Raw genomic sequence first — 17,081 nt, forward strand, 5'->3', positions numbered from 1 at the left:
GAGGTACCTGTGTAGTATGTGAGGTACCTGTGTAGTATGTGAGGTGCCTGGGATGTATGTGAGGTAACTATGAGGTACCTGTGTAGAATGTGAGGTACCTGTGTAGTATGTGAGGTAACTATGAGGTACCTGGGATGTATGTGAGGTACCTGTGTAGAATGTGAGGTACCTGTGTAGTATGTGAGGTACCTGTGTAGTATGTGAGGTAACTATGAGGCGCCCGTGATGTAGCGGGAATCCTCTCTCGCGCCGCCGCTGCTAGGGGCTGGGGGGCGTGTCTCGCGGTGTTTGGGGGCGGCGCTGGCGGCGGCGCGCTGCTCGTGCCCGCGGAGCTGGTGGCAGTGCGCTGCTCGGTGCGGCTGTAGGATGGCTCTCATCTCTTTGCTCCTGCCCCTGCTCTCCCTGCTGCCCCGGACCGGAGCCGGAACCGGAGCCAACCGGCACGCCGTGCACTGGAATAGCTCCAACTACCAGTGAGTGTGGGGGCTGCTGGGTATTATATTCAGTGGGGGGGGGCTGCTGTATATTGTATGAGGAGGGGGGGCTGCTGTGTATTATAAGAGGAGAGGGGCTGCTGTGTATTATACGAGGAGGGGGGGGTGCTGCTGTGTATTATATTAGGGGGGTGCTGCTGTGTATTATATTGTGGGGGTGCTGCTGTGTATTATATTGTGGGGGTGCTGCTGTGTGTTGTATGAAAACGGGGGGGTGGGCTGCTGTTATCACTGTGCTGTACACTATATGGGGGTACAAGGACACCGGGGTGATGCTGCATGCTGTCTCTTCTAATCCAGTCAATCAGTCTTGTCCTGTGAGCTGACGCTCTGTCCTGGAGACCTCTTGACATTGGGCTCCATCAGACGTGTAGTGACACGGTACGCTCTCTGCTATTGCAGTACACAATCCCTCTCTGTAGTCATCATCGCGGGTCGTTGTCTACATCTATGTACATGTTCTATCTTCTGCGTTGCGTCCTCTCGCAGATTTGCATGCAGTGACTGATACCAATCTCTAGGGCGCAAGGAGCCACTATTACTAACCGGGGGCATCAGGATGTAACGGGGTCAGCGGCTCGGGTTATTAATGAGGTATCAGGTTTTAATGTGGGGCAGCGAGCGTCGGAGCTTACGGAGCAGATGTACGTCGTGGTGCTGCATCCATCATTCCTAACTGCTCTGCGATGTCTGAGCGCCGGCCGTTCTCCGAGCCCCTTCCCCCATACACATACGGCTCTATTCCCTAAACGCATTGTGTGCTGGACAGGGCTCCTGCACCCTGCTTCTCCTGCACCTTGTCATCCCCCACATCCCCATAGCCGACACTTGTAGGATGTTGAGGGGTCTGTATTCTTTTGTCACTGTGTTTTTTGTGCGTTAACCCATTGACTTTTAGGGTCCTGCAGGGACGGTCAGCCGGACTGATCGGACATCGAAAAATGGAATGTACACATTTAAAATGCGCTTCCATTGGTGATGGCGTAGTCGTGGTGCGACACTGCCACACAGGATGTATCTGGTGCACATTCAGAACACATGTAACCCTTGGTGACGCCGCCATGACAGTGCTGAGCTGCAGGCCTGTGATGGAACAAGTTGTAGGATGTGGGACGCTGTAAGTTAATCATTCTGCCACTGGAGAGAGTCTGTTTCCTTCCCGGGAGCAGCAGGATCTGTGGTGTGGAGAAGGCGATGATCACGCACACCATGATACATAATATATGGACACAAGGTGCACCGTAGACTTACACCATGAAATATGTATGCGCAGAGGGCAGCCGCCGGCACACGTGATGCCTCACAAACTCGTACATCCTTCTCCCACATTGGAGGATGATGGGTACGGCCAAACGACGGGTTCAATCTAAAAAGCTAGCCGTGCCAAGTCTCTGGTGGATGTGGGCGGGTGGCTGCCCCACACTGCCAGGATTCACCGGATGCTGGGAGATAATTGCTCGGTTTGGGGAGTAGAATTAGGGTAAACAGTGATATAAGCCAGGGAAGGGGGGGGGGCGTGAGCGCTGCCTGCCAGTGTAAAACACATAAAATAATGATTGGGCGATGTGTAAACGTCTCATTGCTGCTTCGTCATGTTCAGCCCACTGCTCTTGTATTGATTCTCTTCTCCCCTATTCCCCCTCTCACCACCCCCAACAAAAAAAAGAAAATGCTATGTCTATAGGGGGCGCCGTCCTCTGGTGCAGTTTGTATTGTTTTGTCTGTCTTTAGCATGGTTCATGTAGTAAGACGTGATACTGGAAGTGCGGATTGGGTACTTCCCACAAGATGGATCCGTCATTCAGGCTATGTTCAGGGGCCGTGCGGGGCAGCAGCAGCCATGGTGTAGTTAGGGTATATGGGATGGAGTCCTTGGATTTGACAGTCCTTTAAGACTTAATCTCGCTGTACACCTGTGATTCCGGACTATTATAATGTGGGGGCACAATTCTTACCGTTTGTTGTACTCCTAATTCAGCTGTTATACTCCATCTGCTGACAGCCAGGTAGTCACCGCCCCACCCCCGGGAATACTAGGAATAGTAACGCTTGTTTTCAATTGCATGTTTAATTGAATTACATTGGTGTGAGCCTGACACATTGTGCATGGCACCCGAGAAGGATCTGGTTGTATGTAGGAGAAAATATTCAGTAGGACGGAGAGTCTCGGGGGGGGGGGGATTTGGGGATGCTGTGAATGTCGGCCTTCTTTTATCAGTTGGTATATAGAGACTATATAGAGTCTTCTATGTCCTGAAAGAGCAAAGATCTAAGTAACACCTAGTATCTCCCAATGTGTAACCTGCTGATATGCCCCATGTCATTTGAATATATATTATGTGACCAGCCTTTGGGGTCACGTTCCTATTTGAGACCACCAGTCCTAGGTGAGATGCCCTTTCCCACGCTGGTATTTGAGGTCCGTGCACCCCTAGGAGATCCAGGTTGCTAGTTCATTCCCGTTATTCTGTAGATCTATTAAGTTCTTCACAATTAAATTAATTCTTACATCAAAATCCATCACTTAGGGTGAAGACACACATGGCGTTTTTGGGGCGTTTTTACTAAGTGCGTTTTCAGATCGTTAAAAACGCATGCGTTAAAAAACGCATCAGTTTTTTAAAAACGCATGCGTTTTTGAAAACGCATGCGTTTTTGTCCGTTTTTCCGAAATTGCGCAATGAAAAACGGACAAAAACGGATGCATTTTTTAACGCATGCGTTTTTAACGATCTGAAAACGCACTTGGTAAAAACGGCCCAAAAACGCCATGTGTGTCTTCACCCTTACTGTTACCAGAGCCCTTTGTGCTGTAGCTTCTGGTTTATCCTGCTTGATTTTAATGGTAGATTCCCTTTAAAGGGACATTAGTCTTACTTAAAGGCAGCATCACCAGACCATCTCATGCAGGTAGGTGATTTGCTTGGGTTTATAGCCATTATGAAGTACCATTCCCTATGAGGTGGGACTTGCTCTGCCGCAGGAGTTTTGAGGTGGGATTGCAGCTTTGGAGACCCATCATGATGGGGTAGAAGGTAGATAAATTTTGGCGTTCTGCTGAGAAGTGCCTGCTCTGCTTCACAAAATGCTGCACTCGTTTAGGGGCTTGAAACATCACTAATTAATGAGCAGATTTGCAAGTCAGATGATCGCTTCCGGCCATGTTATCAAAGTGAATGTTAAATGGAGTCACCAGAAAGCCTCCAGCGGGAGTACAATGCTATTCCGCACCATTGTAATATGTGGGGCTGATGCAAAGGGCTCCACCTGGCGAAGGGTTAAGGCTGGTTGCAGACATTGCCCTCACCTGGGGTCATTACTAATAAAATGTCAGCGCTGTGTCCCACCCAGGCCGGGGCTAGATGCTATCGGTGGCTGCTGTAATTACATGTTGAGGAGTGAGGCCAATTGTTCAGGAGAGGTGATCTTATCTGTCTTCTGCTGGAAAGTAATTAGAGTGCGGTGTCTGTGAGCCGCCTCGGCGGGGACTTGTGGCCTCTCTATCCTCTCTCCTTTGTCCATGTTTGATTGTTCTCTATGAGCCGGCTGACCTCCCCGGGGGGCACAGGGCATTCCTCTGCTCCATCACATCTCTCATCGCTGGAGAAGGAGCCTCTGCCATGGGAAAGGTTGTGGTGGTGCCGTCCTGCCATACTTAGCTACACCTCCTATAACCGGATGGGGTTTGGTATTAATACCAAGGCGCACTCTACAGTAACGTCTTGTGGGCTTCTCTGCCGACACAAGTGGACAGTGCCGTATAGTCTTAGGCCATCGCTGTCACAAAATGGATGCATTTGTGGTACAATGTGGGGCTCTGAAAAATACCAAAACGTGGCAGGTGGGAGATCTCTGCTGTCTGGACCTCTACAGCTTCATAACGTAAGCTCACACAGATTTTATGGTACATCCAGGTGAGGATGTTATAGGGGCTGACTATGCCTTCAGGTACAGCATGTATAGGGGGGTTCACCCCACATCTGCCTATATATATATGGTACTAGGAGGCGTATGTGGGGAGTACTATCTATACATACTGTACCTAGAGACAAGGAGGGGGTTGTTCTGCCTATATATATATGGTACTAGGTAGAATAACAACCCCCTCCATTTCTCCAGGTACAGTATGTAAAGGCAGTACATCGCGTTTGCCTTCAGGTGCACTTTATATAGGCAGTACCTCTAGGTGCAGTATATATAGGTGTCTCCGGCATGCTCACATTGTTTAGGGTAGAGCTCTAGATAATCATGAATGTCACACACCTCTCTGTTTTTCCAGCAGCATCTGCTCCATTTCCCAGTTTCCTATCCATCTCGCTGCCTGTGATCTAGTTCTACGGCTCTTCTATATAATTGTGTCACTGGGGACGGGGTGAAGCGGCAGATAAGAGGCTCGGTTAAACAGTGAAGTGCCACCTGGATCCACAAGGGAAAGCACTCAGCCATGCAACAACACGTGTGCGTGCCGTGGGGCTTACTGCTTACACTGCGGAGGGGACAGCAATACTCAGCCATACAACACGTGTGCGTGCCATGGGGCTTACTGCTTACACTGCGGAGGGGACAGCAATACTCAGCCATACAACACGTGTGCGTGCCGTGGGGCTTACTGCTTACACTGCGGAGGGGACAGCAATACTCAGCCATACAACACGTGTGCGTGCCGTGGGGCTTACTGCTTACACTGCGGAGGGGACAGCAATACTCAGCCATACAACACGTGTGCGTGCCATGGGGCTTACTGCTTACACTGCGGAGGGGACAGCAATACTCAGCCATACAACACGTGTGCGTGCCGTGGGGCTTACTGCTTACACTGCAGAGGGGACAGCAATACTCAGCCATACAACACGTGTGCGTGCCGTGGGGCTTACTGCTTACACTGCGGAGGGGACGGCAATACTCAGCCATACAACACGTGTGCGTGCCGTGGGGCTTACTGCTTACACTGCGGAGGGGACGGCAATACTCAGCCATACAACACGTGTGCGTGCCGTGGGGCTTACTGCTTGCACTGCAGAGGGGACAGCAATACTCAGCCATACAACACGTGTGCGTGCCGTGGGGCTTACTGCTTACACTGCAGAGGGGACGGCAATACTCAGCCATACAACACGTGTGCGTGCCGTGGGGCTTACTGCTTACACTGCGGAGGGGACAGCAATACTCAGCCATACAACACGTGTGCGTGCCGTGGGGCTTACTGCTTACACTGCAGAGGGGATAGCAATACTCAGCCATACAACACGTGTGCGTGCCGTGGGGCTTACTGCTTACACTGCAGAGGGGACAGCAATACTCAGCCATACAACACGTGTGCGTGCCGTGGGGCTTACTGCTTACACTGCGGAGGGGACAGCAATACTCAGCCATACAACACGTGTGCGTGCCGTGGGGCTTACTGCTTACACTGCAGAGGGGACAGCAATACTCAGCCATACAACACGTGTGCGTGCCGTGGGGCTTACTGCTTACACTGCGGAGGGGACAGCAATACTCAGCCACACAACACGTGTGCGTGCCGTGGGGCTTACTGCTTACACTGCAGAGGGGACAGCAATACTCAGCCATACAACACGTGTGTGTGCCGTGGGGCTTACTGCTTACACTGCGGAGGGGACAGCAATACTCAGCCATACAACACGTGTGCGTGCCGTGGGGCTTACTGCTTACACTGCGGAGGGGACAGCAATACTCAGCCATACAACACGTGTGCGTGCCGTGGGGCTTACTGCTTACACTGCAGAGGGGATAGCAATACTCAGCCATACAACACGTGTGCGTGCCGTGGGGCTTACTGCTTACACTGCAGAGGGGATAGCAATACTCAGCCATACAACACGTGTGCGTGCCGTGGGGCTTACTGCTTACACTGCAGAGGGGACAGTAATACTCAGCCATACAACACGTGTGCGTGCCGTGGGGCTTACTGCTTACACTGCAGAGGGGATAGCAATACTCAGCCATACAACACGTGTGCGTGCCGTGGGGCTTACTGCTTACACTGCGGAGGGGACAGCAATACTCAGCCATACAACACGTGTGCGTGCCGTGGGGCTTACTGCTTACACTGCAGAGGGGACAGCAATACTCAGCCATACAACACGTGTGCGTGCCGTGGGGCTTACTGCTTACACTGCGGAGGGGACAGCAATACTCAGCCATACAACACGTGTGCGTGCCGTGGGGCTTACTGCTTACACTGCGGAGGGGACAGCAATACTCAGCCATACAACACGTGTGCGTGCCGTGGGGCTTACTGCTTACACTGCGGAGGGGACAGCAATACTCAGCCATACAACACGTGTGCGTGCCGTGGGGCTTACTGCTTACACTGCGGAGGGGACAGCAATACTCAGCCATACAACACGTGTGCGTGCCGTGGGGCTTACTGCTTACACTGCGGAGGGGACAGCAATACTCAGCCATACAACACGTGTGCGTGCCGTGGGGCTTACTGCTTACACTGCGGAGGGGACAGCAATACTCAGCCATACAACACGTGTGCGTGCCGTGGGGCTTACTGCTTACACTGCGGAGGGGACAGCAATACTCAGCCATACAACACGTGTGCGTGCCGTGGGGCTTACTGCTTACACTGCAGAGGGGACAGCAATACTCAGCCATACAACACGTGTGCGTGCCGTGGGGCTTACTGCTTACACTGCGGAGGGGACAGCAACACTCAGCCATACAACACGTGTGCGTGCCGTGGGGCTTACTGCTTACACTGCAGAGGGGACAGCAATACTCAGCCATACAACACGTGTGCGTGCCGTGGGGCTTACTGCTTACACTGCGGAGGGGACAGCAATACTCAGCCATACAACACGTGTGCGTGCCGTGGGGCTTACTGCTTACACTGCAGAGGGGACAGCAATACTCAGCCATGCAACAACACGTGTGCGTGCCGTGGGGCTTACTGCTTACACTGCGGAGGGGACAGCAATACTCAGCCGTCTTATAAAGTGGGCGCTGCTCTACTCCTATGGCTGCGTTCAAACCGTGATTCTTTAGGTTGTAGCTCAGTGTCTGCTATGTCATGGTCGTGGCCGTGGTTTAGGTGGCAGTTACCAATGTCGCTAATGATATAGTTTTTTGTGCTACTTTGCCTCACTGAATACATTTACATTTTATGTATGAGTCCTGACAGATGATGAGGCTTGTTACACGACAGACACGAGACGTGGTGGATCAGAGGAGATTTACCATAATTAATTATAATTCATTTCTATAGCGCACACAAATTACGCAGCGCTGCGCAGAGCTTGCCAAATCGGTCACCATGATAAATATACCAAATATGTTTACAGTGGTCTTTGAAATTGAGTAAAAGTTCTGTGCCGAATTTTAGCCAAAGTAGCCGACTGCTATTTAGTGACTGTACAGGTTGTCCTAATGCTCGGACTGCTCAGTAGATTGCGCGAAGAGCTCTCGGCGAGCGGTGACCCGTCAGTAAACCACTGGCCACCAGGGCTGTGTGTTCACAGCAGAAGGCACCATGTTTTATGGTTCTTAGATCGTGCATGCGGCGTTCAATGCGATTATTATGTTTTTGGCATTGAGGGCCAAGTGATGGGAGGAGGCATGGCACCAGGTTTACTCTTCTGTGCCGGTATTGCCTGGGCTTAGTCGTACGTGCTCAGCTTGTTGGCCTCCTCCATCTCAATAGTCCTAATCTTCCTTTCTCCTGGGTCACCATGAATCTGGTGCTAAGCCGACCCATTGTCCCGCTCGCTGCCTTTGTGAGGGGGTCGCACTCGTCCTTGTTCACACGCATACTCCTGCTACTCCAGAGATCTCGAGGGTGGGAACTGTGCTCAGCTTGCTCAGAGTCCCTCTCCGAGAGGGGCCCAGGATAAATGGCTCTGCATGGGGTGCATTAATACAGGATGTTGCCTCTCAATAGACGTGGAGTTGGGGTCTGTGCCTGCAGTGACGAGCCGGGAACCTGTATTCTGTCCATGGAAACACACTGGAAGTGATATACTTGCAAATCTAGAGGGGATACCCCACCCGGTCGTCCGCCTTCAATGAGCTCATTGAGTGTAGTGAGACGTTAATGATGCCAACAGAAGGGAGTACTCTGCTTGTGTCCTCACACCCTGAGAGTCTGCTGCATAGGTGGAGCTCCTGACCTTTCATGTCCCCTGCATTGTGTGCTATGCTTCTCTGCTGGGACCCTGCCCCTAGGGAGGATGGACTGGAAGAGTCCGTCTCGTCAAGCTCTTGTAGAGTATGATCACTCTGTATATCTTTCATAGGTGCTCCTTGTCTCCATATATCCTGATACTATCCATAGGTCCTCTATGATACTGGGCTCAGTATATACTAATATTATCTATAGGTTCCCTGTCCTCCTAGTTTGCCTATATCCTAGTATTATTTGCAGGTCATCCATTATCTGGTTTCCCTATATCCTTGTATTATCGAAATCTCTTCAGTCCTCTTTATATTACTGGCATATCTATAGGTCCACTGGCCTCCGTTTCCCTATATCCTAGTATTAGCCATAGGTCCCCAGGCCTCCAGGTATTATCCATAGGTCCTTGGACTTCCTAGTTTCCCTGTATCCTAGTATTTTCCGTAGGACCTTAATGCTCCTGGTTTTTTAATGATCGTATGATGCAGAGGCTGGAAACCAATGGATAATTGTAAGATATATATATATATATATATATATATATATATATATATATATATATATAGGTCCTCCAGCCTCCTGGTCTTTATCTATCCTAGCATTATCTATAGGTCCTTTATGTTCCTCGTCTACATATAATCTAGTGTTATCCATAGGTCCTCCAGCCTCCTGGTCTTCTGGTCTAGATGTGTCAGTCTTGTTGTAGGGTCATGAGATGCCATGTTGCGTGGTGGTGTCACTAGATGCGGTGCTCTACGATCCGGTTTGGTGTGCTGGGACTTGTGGTGCGGCACATGGTATTTCCACATTAGCTGGCTTGTATGCAGCATTGTGTGTGTGTGTCGGCCCCCGGGTGAGCTACAGGTTGTGGGGTTTGTGCCATTTGTTCCGCTGTGAACTTTCAGCATGAAATCACAAGGCGTTAATCTTGTCGTCAGTCGGTGGAGGAGATGACGGATGAGGAGGGCCATTTTAATGACTCTCTTCACCGCTGCATGAATGGGGGATGAGATGGGGCCCTTCTTTGCCGGCAGCGGGACCATCAGTCAGCGGGGTGAATGTGTCTGTCATGGGCTCCATTGTGCCACCCCGCGCCTTTCAGGAGCTCCTCTTCTCTGGGAGCTCCGGGCACCTCCATTCTAGTGCCTCACCCTACACAATACCAGTATAATACAGCAGAATGGTGAGTGCAGCTCTGAATGTGACAGGAATATAGGATAAAGTCTGGTGACTGCAGCTCTGGATGTGACAGGAGTATAGGGTATAGTCTGGTGACTGCAGCTCTGGACGTGACAGGAGTATAGGGTATAGTCTGGTGACTGCAGCTCTGGATGTGACAGGAGTATATGGTATAGTCTGGTGACTGCAGCTCTGGACGTGACAGGAGTATAAGGTATAGTCTGGTGACTGCAGCTCTGGATGTGACAGGAGTATAGGGTATAGTCTGGTGACTGCAGCTCTGGATGTGACAGGAGTATAGGGTATAGTCTGGTGACTGCAGCTCTGGACGTGACAGGAGTATAGGGTATAGTCTGGTGACTGCAGCTCTGGACGTGACAGGAGTATATGGTATAGTCTGGTGACTGCAGCTCTGGACGTGACAGGAGTATAGGGTATAGTCTGGTGATTGCAGCTCTGGATGTGACAGGAGTATAGGGTATAGTCTGGTGACTGCAGCTCTGGATGTGACAGGAGTATAGGGTATAGTCTGGTGACTGCAGCTCTGGATGTGACAGGAGTATAGGGTATAGTCTGCTGACTGCAGCTCTGGACGTGACAGGAGTATAGGGTATAGTCTGGTGACTGCAGCTCTGGATGTGACAGGAGTATAGGGTATAGTCTGGTGACTGCAGCTCTGGATGTGACAGGAGTATAGGGTATAGTCTGGTGATTGCACCTCTGGATGTGGTGTATGGGTAATGGGTCATGTACCCACCGCGCCCCTAAGCCTGGGTATTATCTTGCAGGACCCCCTGGCGGTGTAGCATTGTGGGTTTCTCTCTCCTGATCTTCCCCTAGGTCCCTGTAGCACGAGGCCTCGGTGTAGTGTGAGGTCTCGGCTGTGGAGAAGAGGCTGGTGTGTGTTTGCTTCGGGAGCCTCTCGGCTTCTGCATCTGTGTAAATGAGGCCTGGAATAAAACTCCTGCAGACATAGAGTGCAGTCTGCAAGGTCTTGGAGGTCGGTCTCGGAGGCTCCGGCCTCATTACTGCTCCACACTTGCAGAAAGCGCTTGTTGTTGTCTGCTGCTGATTTGTTCTCTGCCATTAGATCGGTGAAGATACTATTGGGGGCCCGGGATTTTGTATCTCACTCCAGACTGTCAGGTCTGATTATATGGCCACTGCTATCCTGCCCTGTAGGTCCAGAGAAGATCCAAGCTTGAATCATAAAACCAGAGGTGTGCAGGGGGTGGGGTGGGGGGTGGACCGGTGCCCTTGCACATGCCGGCATCTTCCAGGTATTTTTCTTCTTTCCTCTTCGTCCCGCTGCGGCAAGGCTAATATGGCGTGTGCTCGGTTCTTCTTGGAGGCGGTTAAATGGAGGCATATGTTAGAGGAGATTGTGCTGGGAATTGTCGGAGCAGATCCTGTCTCGGCGTGAAGCAGCTGTGGTCATTGTCACTCGTCTCCAGGAAATGTAATCTGTAGGACAGGGAGCCGCCTGCTCCATAGCCGTCATCTTTGGGTCATCCTTCTGTTGCCTCCATGTCCTAATTGGGTTTTGTCCCCATCCGCTTCTGCCTTTCCCTACAAGTCTTTGGTCCTAAGATCCTCCGTATTAATGGCAGGTCTGTTTCTCCCCAAATGTCCTTTCTATGCAGTTATCGTGTCTCCTGACCCGTGTGGATGGGTTGGAGGAAGCGCCATCCTCTTCACCAGTCGGTTGCTTCTTATCACCATGGACAGGCCAATTATCAGACTTGCCCCCTCTCTCACGATGTAGGTGTAGTGGATATATGTGAATCTGTAACACTACACAAGAATGGACCATGCACAACCAACGCGGTAAAGTATGTGTCAGCACTGAAGTAGCAAAAAATGTATACGTTACAAGTCAGTTGTGTGGAGAGAGGTGCGCAGGTCGACATCTAAACAATAAATCAGCAGCAATTATGGAGGACGTGGAGGACTCCCCACGCGTTCCTCAGGGGTGAAAGTTATAGCCACGTTCTGTCATGATGGGCACACGTCCTGCACGGAGCACACAAACAAAGACAACACGTCTGTCCCGGATCAGGTGGGTCACCCCCTCGCTATCTCGTCGTGGCCCCATCACCATGATCGTTAGGCAGGTTTTGAGATCCTCGTTGCTTGAATTAAAACAGAATAATTTTGCTTCTATGGAAACAATTTTTCTTGTGAGATGATTGCACACAGACATCACGTGTGAACTGAGCCGGAGAGCCATTATGTAGCAATGTACGCTCGGCCCTTAGCGCTCTCTCCCCTTTTAGTCATGTCCTGGGCGGTGACCCCTGGTCTTTGTGCTTGTTGCCAGTGATTTATCTCTGTATGTGGGCAGATGGTGGTGGTCCAGGGTGGAGCTGTAGGTGTACGGTGGGTACAGGTAACATCTGAAGGTGTCAGGTTTACACCTCCGTGCCTTCTCATCTTTAGTTCTTTCCGGAGCACTGGTGCGTTGTGGTGTCTGGATATGGTTGGGACCACTAATTGAGTAAGTGGATGTAGATTGATTGTTTAATTAAAACCCAATTTGACCTTCATTGATCTCGTTAGCAGATCCCCAATGGTCGTTGTGTGCAGGAGATTACACCCGGCCAGGAAAATGCCGGAGCTGTCAGAGCAACAACTCTCTTAGTCCTAGGTTGGTACGCGTGTTACTGTACAGGATGGGGGCTTTATCCGGAGGACGCGTTCGTTATTCTAAGTGATAATTCGTGCCCAGAAATGTCATGTGACTGAGGGGACGCTGTGTAATTTAGGGGCCTATGGGAAAGGCTGTGGTGGTTCTGAGCGGCATGACTTGTTATGGTCATTGCATGACTATTTTCTCAGCGTGACTTCCCCCAACCCAAATGTCTCAAGACCTTTGTGTCACCCACCCTGATGTCCAAGAGGCTCCTCAATTATGTACGGCTTATTGCTGAGCGGTGGTCTCCATGGACATTGGGCCCCTTGACTGGTCCATAGACCTCGGTGTCGTTTGGTCCTGGCGCACCTCTCACTCGTTCCCTGAGTCCAGATGACTCGACTTGTCCAATAATGGCCACTTTCAGGGGCTTATGCGTTTCACATTATCACGGCCATGATGATGATGATGATCACGGCTCTGCTACATATTGGGGAAATAAGAACTGTCAATTCTATGCACAGAGTTCAGTCTCCACCGTAGTGATTGGACCGCGGTGCGGGACTCGTCACGGACTGATCACGGCGTAATGTGAACCAGCCCTTTAAGTAGAGTACTTTTTATTTGTTTGAAAAGCGGGTTACCTATAGGCACATATATTAACCCCATATAAAGGCAATGAAATGGAGACGTGATTCGAGGCCGGACTTGGTCGTCATTGATGATGATTCTGGTCCAGGCTCGAAACTTGTCTCCTCTTTATGTTGTGGTAATGGATGTGCCTATAGTCAACCAGTATTTTACAAGTCTCCAAGGCTGATTTCACACCATCGTCCGGATTTCTGCTTATTTACCTCCGTAAATATCGAGTAACGATAAATGGACATAACGGGTGACGCTTTACCTTCACTTCTTTCTGGATGTCTCGTTTCTATCCATCATCTATCGTGTAAACGATAACTTATTGTCCTTTATGAATCGGGTCCAAGCTCCGTCATTTCTACCATCCAAAAAGGCGGAAGAATAATGTGTAACAGATGACAACTGATGACATTAAAAATTCAGTTAATTTCAATGGAATTTATAACGGATCCGCCCAATTTCCATTTTTTTTTTTAAAGCGGAAGTTAGAAAGTTAAAGTCTGGACACGAGTGTGAACTGAGCCTTACAAATGTAAAAAAAAGGACTTTCATGGAGACGCGCCTGGAAGTGGATATATTTTTTGACCTGTTCAGGGGGCGATCAGGGTTTGGTCAGTTAAAAAAGTAACATATTTCATCAGAGTTCAATCAGTTTTCAGTCAGTTTGTTCACGTGCGCCGAGATGTAAATGAGTGTTAAAACAAATGCGTGTGAAAAATGAAAGCGAGTCTGAAAAAACTCATTGATTACAATGAGTGCAATGCAAGTTCTGTATGTCGAAAGCATGCGCAGAAACACGCACGTGAAAAACGCAAGTGTGAAAGGGGCCTCACTGTGCAGTAACTAATTACCATATACTCGAGTATAAGCCTAGTTTCTCAGCACAAAAAATGCTCTGAAAACCCAAACTCGGCTTATACTCAAGTAAAATTAGGGGCCTCAGCTTATACTTGGGTCTGCTTATACTCGAGTAAAAAAATATAGGTTTTACCATTTTTTTTGTGGTAAAATTAGGGGCGTCGGCTTATACTTGGGTCGGCTTATACTCTGGTATATACGATAGTGTGTTTAGCTGTCACTGTGCGCCCCAAATGACGTCTTCTTTATTCGTTGGGTCGGTGTGATCACTTATGTCTTCATACATTTGGAAAAATTTAAAACCTCCTCTACAAAAAAAAAATCCTTTTTCCAATCTTCGGGCGCGAATACATTTTTCATACTTCAGCGTACGGAGCTGTGTGTGGTGTTGTGGTGATGAGATGACGTTTTCAATGATACCATTTATTATAAAATTTTTATATGTTGCCGGATTGCAAAAAAAGTGGCGTTTTAGACTTTGGGCTCTATTTTGTGTTACGGGGTTAAACGCCAGCGATAAGCGTTATTATAGTTTCATACACTAAACTTGGACGTGGCGATGCCTGACAGATTAGTGATTTTTACTGTTTATATTTATATCAGTTCTAGTGAAGGGGGGGGGGGGTTGGTTTGTAGGTAGGTTTGTAGGTCTGCTCTGGGGGGGCTCCGCTATTGGCACGGTCTGCTCTGGGGGGCTCCACTATTGGCACGGTCTGCTCTGGGGGGCTCCACTATTGGCACGGTCTGCTCTGGGGGGGCTCCGCCGTTGGCACGGTCTGCTCTGGGGGGGCTCCGCCGTTGGCACGGTCTGCTCTGGGGGCTCCGCCGTTGGCACGGTCTGCTCTGGGGGCTCCGCCGTAGGCACGGTCTGCTCTGGGGGCTCCGCCATTGGCACGCTCTGCTCTGGATGCAGTATTCGGTTGCTAGGGTGGTATTTATTGCTGTACTGTGATGCATATAATTTTTGAGGGGTCGTTTTGGGCTGTTCTGTGGTGTTGGTGGATCTAGGGTGCCGAGTACTGGTGCAGCCCCTTGAGCAGTGTGATGATGTGGACCTTGGACCAATAAATGTTGCTCATCCCTGTCCCTAAATCCTTGTATCCGGAATAGGACTGACCCATCAATGTTATAATTTGTGGAGTCAGTCGGTCCATTTTAACACAAATTTTACTTCGCCAAAATGTTCTCTAACTCCACAGCCCTGCCGGGAGGCCTGATGGTGATCGGGGGAGTCCTTCTTCTCATGCCATATTGATGTTGGAAAGGAATACTTACCTACTCTGAGTCTTGTAGGTTTCCCCCCTTTCCAGCCTTCTCCACCATGAATGACTGATCCCTTGACCTCCATTTTGCTGCTGATGTCACGTGGATGGGCCGTGGTTGTTGGTTGAGTGGTCTGTAGACTCCGGCCTCGCTCAGCCCTGGGCTGGAGAGACTTCTCCGCTGTCTTTGTCACTGAGGTGTTACATGGCAGAGACTGCCCTACATAAGCAGCCATCCGCATGATGTGAAGTGTCTTCTCCGCTTCTTAAAGGAGACGTCTTTCAGGATAGTCCCCGATCCTCCCAATATAGATGTAGTGCTACAGGCAGAGCTGTATATAGGGTGCGGCTCGTAATGCGGGCAGTGATAGCGTCTCATTCACCACGGTGTATGAAGAGCAGGTGATAATGTCTGGAAGATGACATGTCACAGTACAAAGAGGTGTATCTAAGCTGCTCCATATATAATACATAGGGTGCGCTGTATATCTGAGGTGACTGGTATAGGGGGTGTAGCTCTATATAGTAGCTGACTAAGATGGTGGATGGTAGATGTATGTAGAGTATTGGGGGGGAGGGGGGAGATGTATGTAGGGTATCTGAGGTGAATAGTATTGGGGGGGTAGATGTATGTACAGTATCTGAGGTGAACAGTATTGGGGGGTAGATGTATGTACAGTATCTGAGGTGAATAGTATTGGGGGGTAGATGTATGTACAGTATCTGAGGTGAATAGTATTGGGGGGGTAGATGTATGTACAGTATCTGAGGTGAATGGTATTGGGGGGAGGGGGGTAGATGTATGTACAGTATCTGAGGTGAATAGTATTGGGGGGTATATGTATATAGCGTATCTAAGGTGAATGGTATTGGGGGGAGGGAGTAGATGTATGTAGAGTATCTCTGAGGTGAATAGTATTGGGGGGGGTGGATGTATGTAGAGTATCTGAGGTGAATAATATTGGGGGGGAGGGGGTAGGTGTATGTAGAGTATCTGAGGTGAATAGTATGGGGGGGGGGGGATGTATGTAGGGTATCTGAGGTGAATAATATTGGGGGATAGATGTATATAGCGTATCTGAGGTGAATAGTATTGGGGGGTATATGTATGTAGAGTATCTGAGGTGAATGGTATTGGGGGGAGGGAGTAGATGTATGTAGGGTATCTGAGGTGAATAATATTGGGGGGTATATGTATGTAGAGTATCTGAGGTGAATGGTATTGGGGGGAGGGAGTAGATGTATGTACAGTATCTGAGGTGAATAATATTGGGGGATAGATGTATATAGCGTATCTGAGGTGAATAGTATTGGGGGGTATATGTATGTAGAGTATCTGAGGTGAATAGTATTGGGGGGGAGGGGAGTATTAGTATATAGCGTATCTGAGGTGAATAGTATTGGGGGGTATATGTATGTAGAATATCTGAGGTGAATGGTATTGGGGGGAGGGAGTAGATGTATGTAGGGTATCACTGAGGCGAATAATATTTGGGGGGGTAGATGTGTATATATAGTATTGGGGGGAGGGGGTAGATGTATGTAGAGTATCTGAGGTAAATGGTATTGGGGGGAGGGAGTAGATGTATGTAGATGTATCTCTGAGGGGAATAGTATTAGAGGGGGGTAGATGTATGTAGGGTATCACTGAGGCGAATAATATTTGGGGGGGTAGATGTATGTACAGTATCTGAGGTGAATAGTATTGGGGGGAGGGAGTAGATGTATGTATAGTATTGGGGGTGAGGGGGGGTAGATGTATGTATAGTAGTATCTGGGGTCTACCATAACCCCCTTCTTGCCCTCCAGCGGTCCTGTGGTGGGTGTCGGGCCGGCCGGCTGAGGCCCGTGTGCAGCCATGCAGTAGATGT

The 17,081-nt window shown here is 49.7% G+C and overlaps 1 protein-coding gene across 1 annotated transcript in view; it reads left to right on the forward strand.

Moving 5' to 3' along the window:
* The first annotated feature begins 283 nt into the window (after positions 1-283).
* Positions 284-17,081, forward strand: part of LOC140107093 (ephrin-A3-like) — a 59,606-nt gene continuing 42,808 nt past the window's right edge. The window contains exon 1 of the mRNA XM_072131645.1: positions 284-473. Coding sequence (XP_071987746.1) covers positions 367-473 — 107 coding nt within the window. The 5' untranslated portion in view covers positions 284-366. The remainder of the gene's footprint in view (positions 474-17,081) is intronic.

Source organism: Engystomops pustulosus, unplaced genomic scaffold (assembly GCF_040894005.1).
Source record: "Engystomops pustulosus unplaced genomic scaffold, aEngPut4.maternal MAT_SCAFFOLD_112, whole genome shotgun sequence".
Taxonomy (NCBI): Eukaryota; Metazoa; Chordata; class Amphibia; order Anura; family Leptodactylidae; genus Engystomops; species Engystomops pustulosus.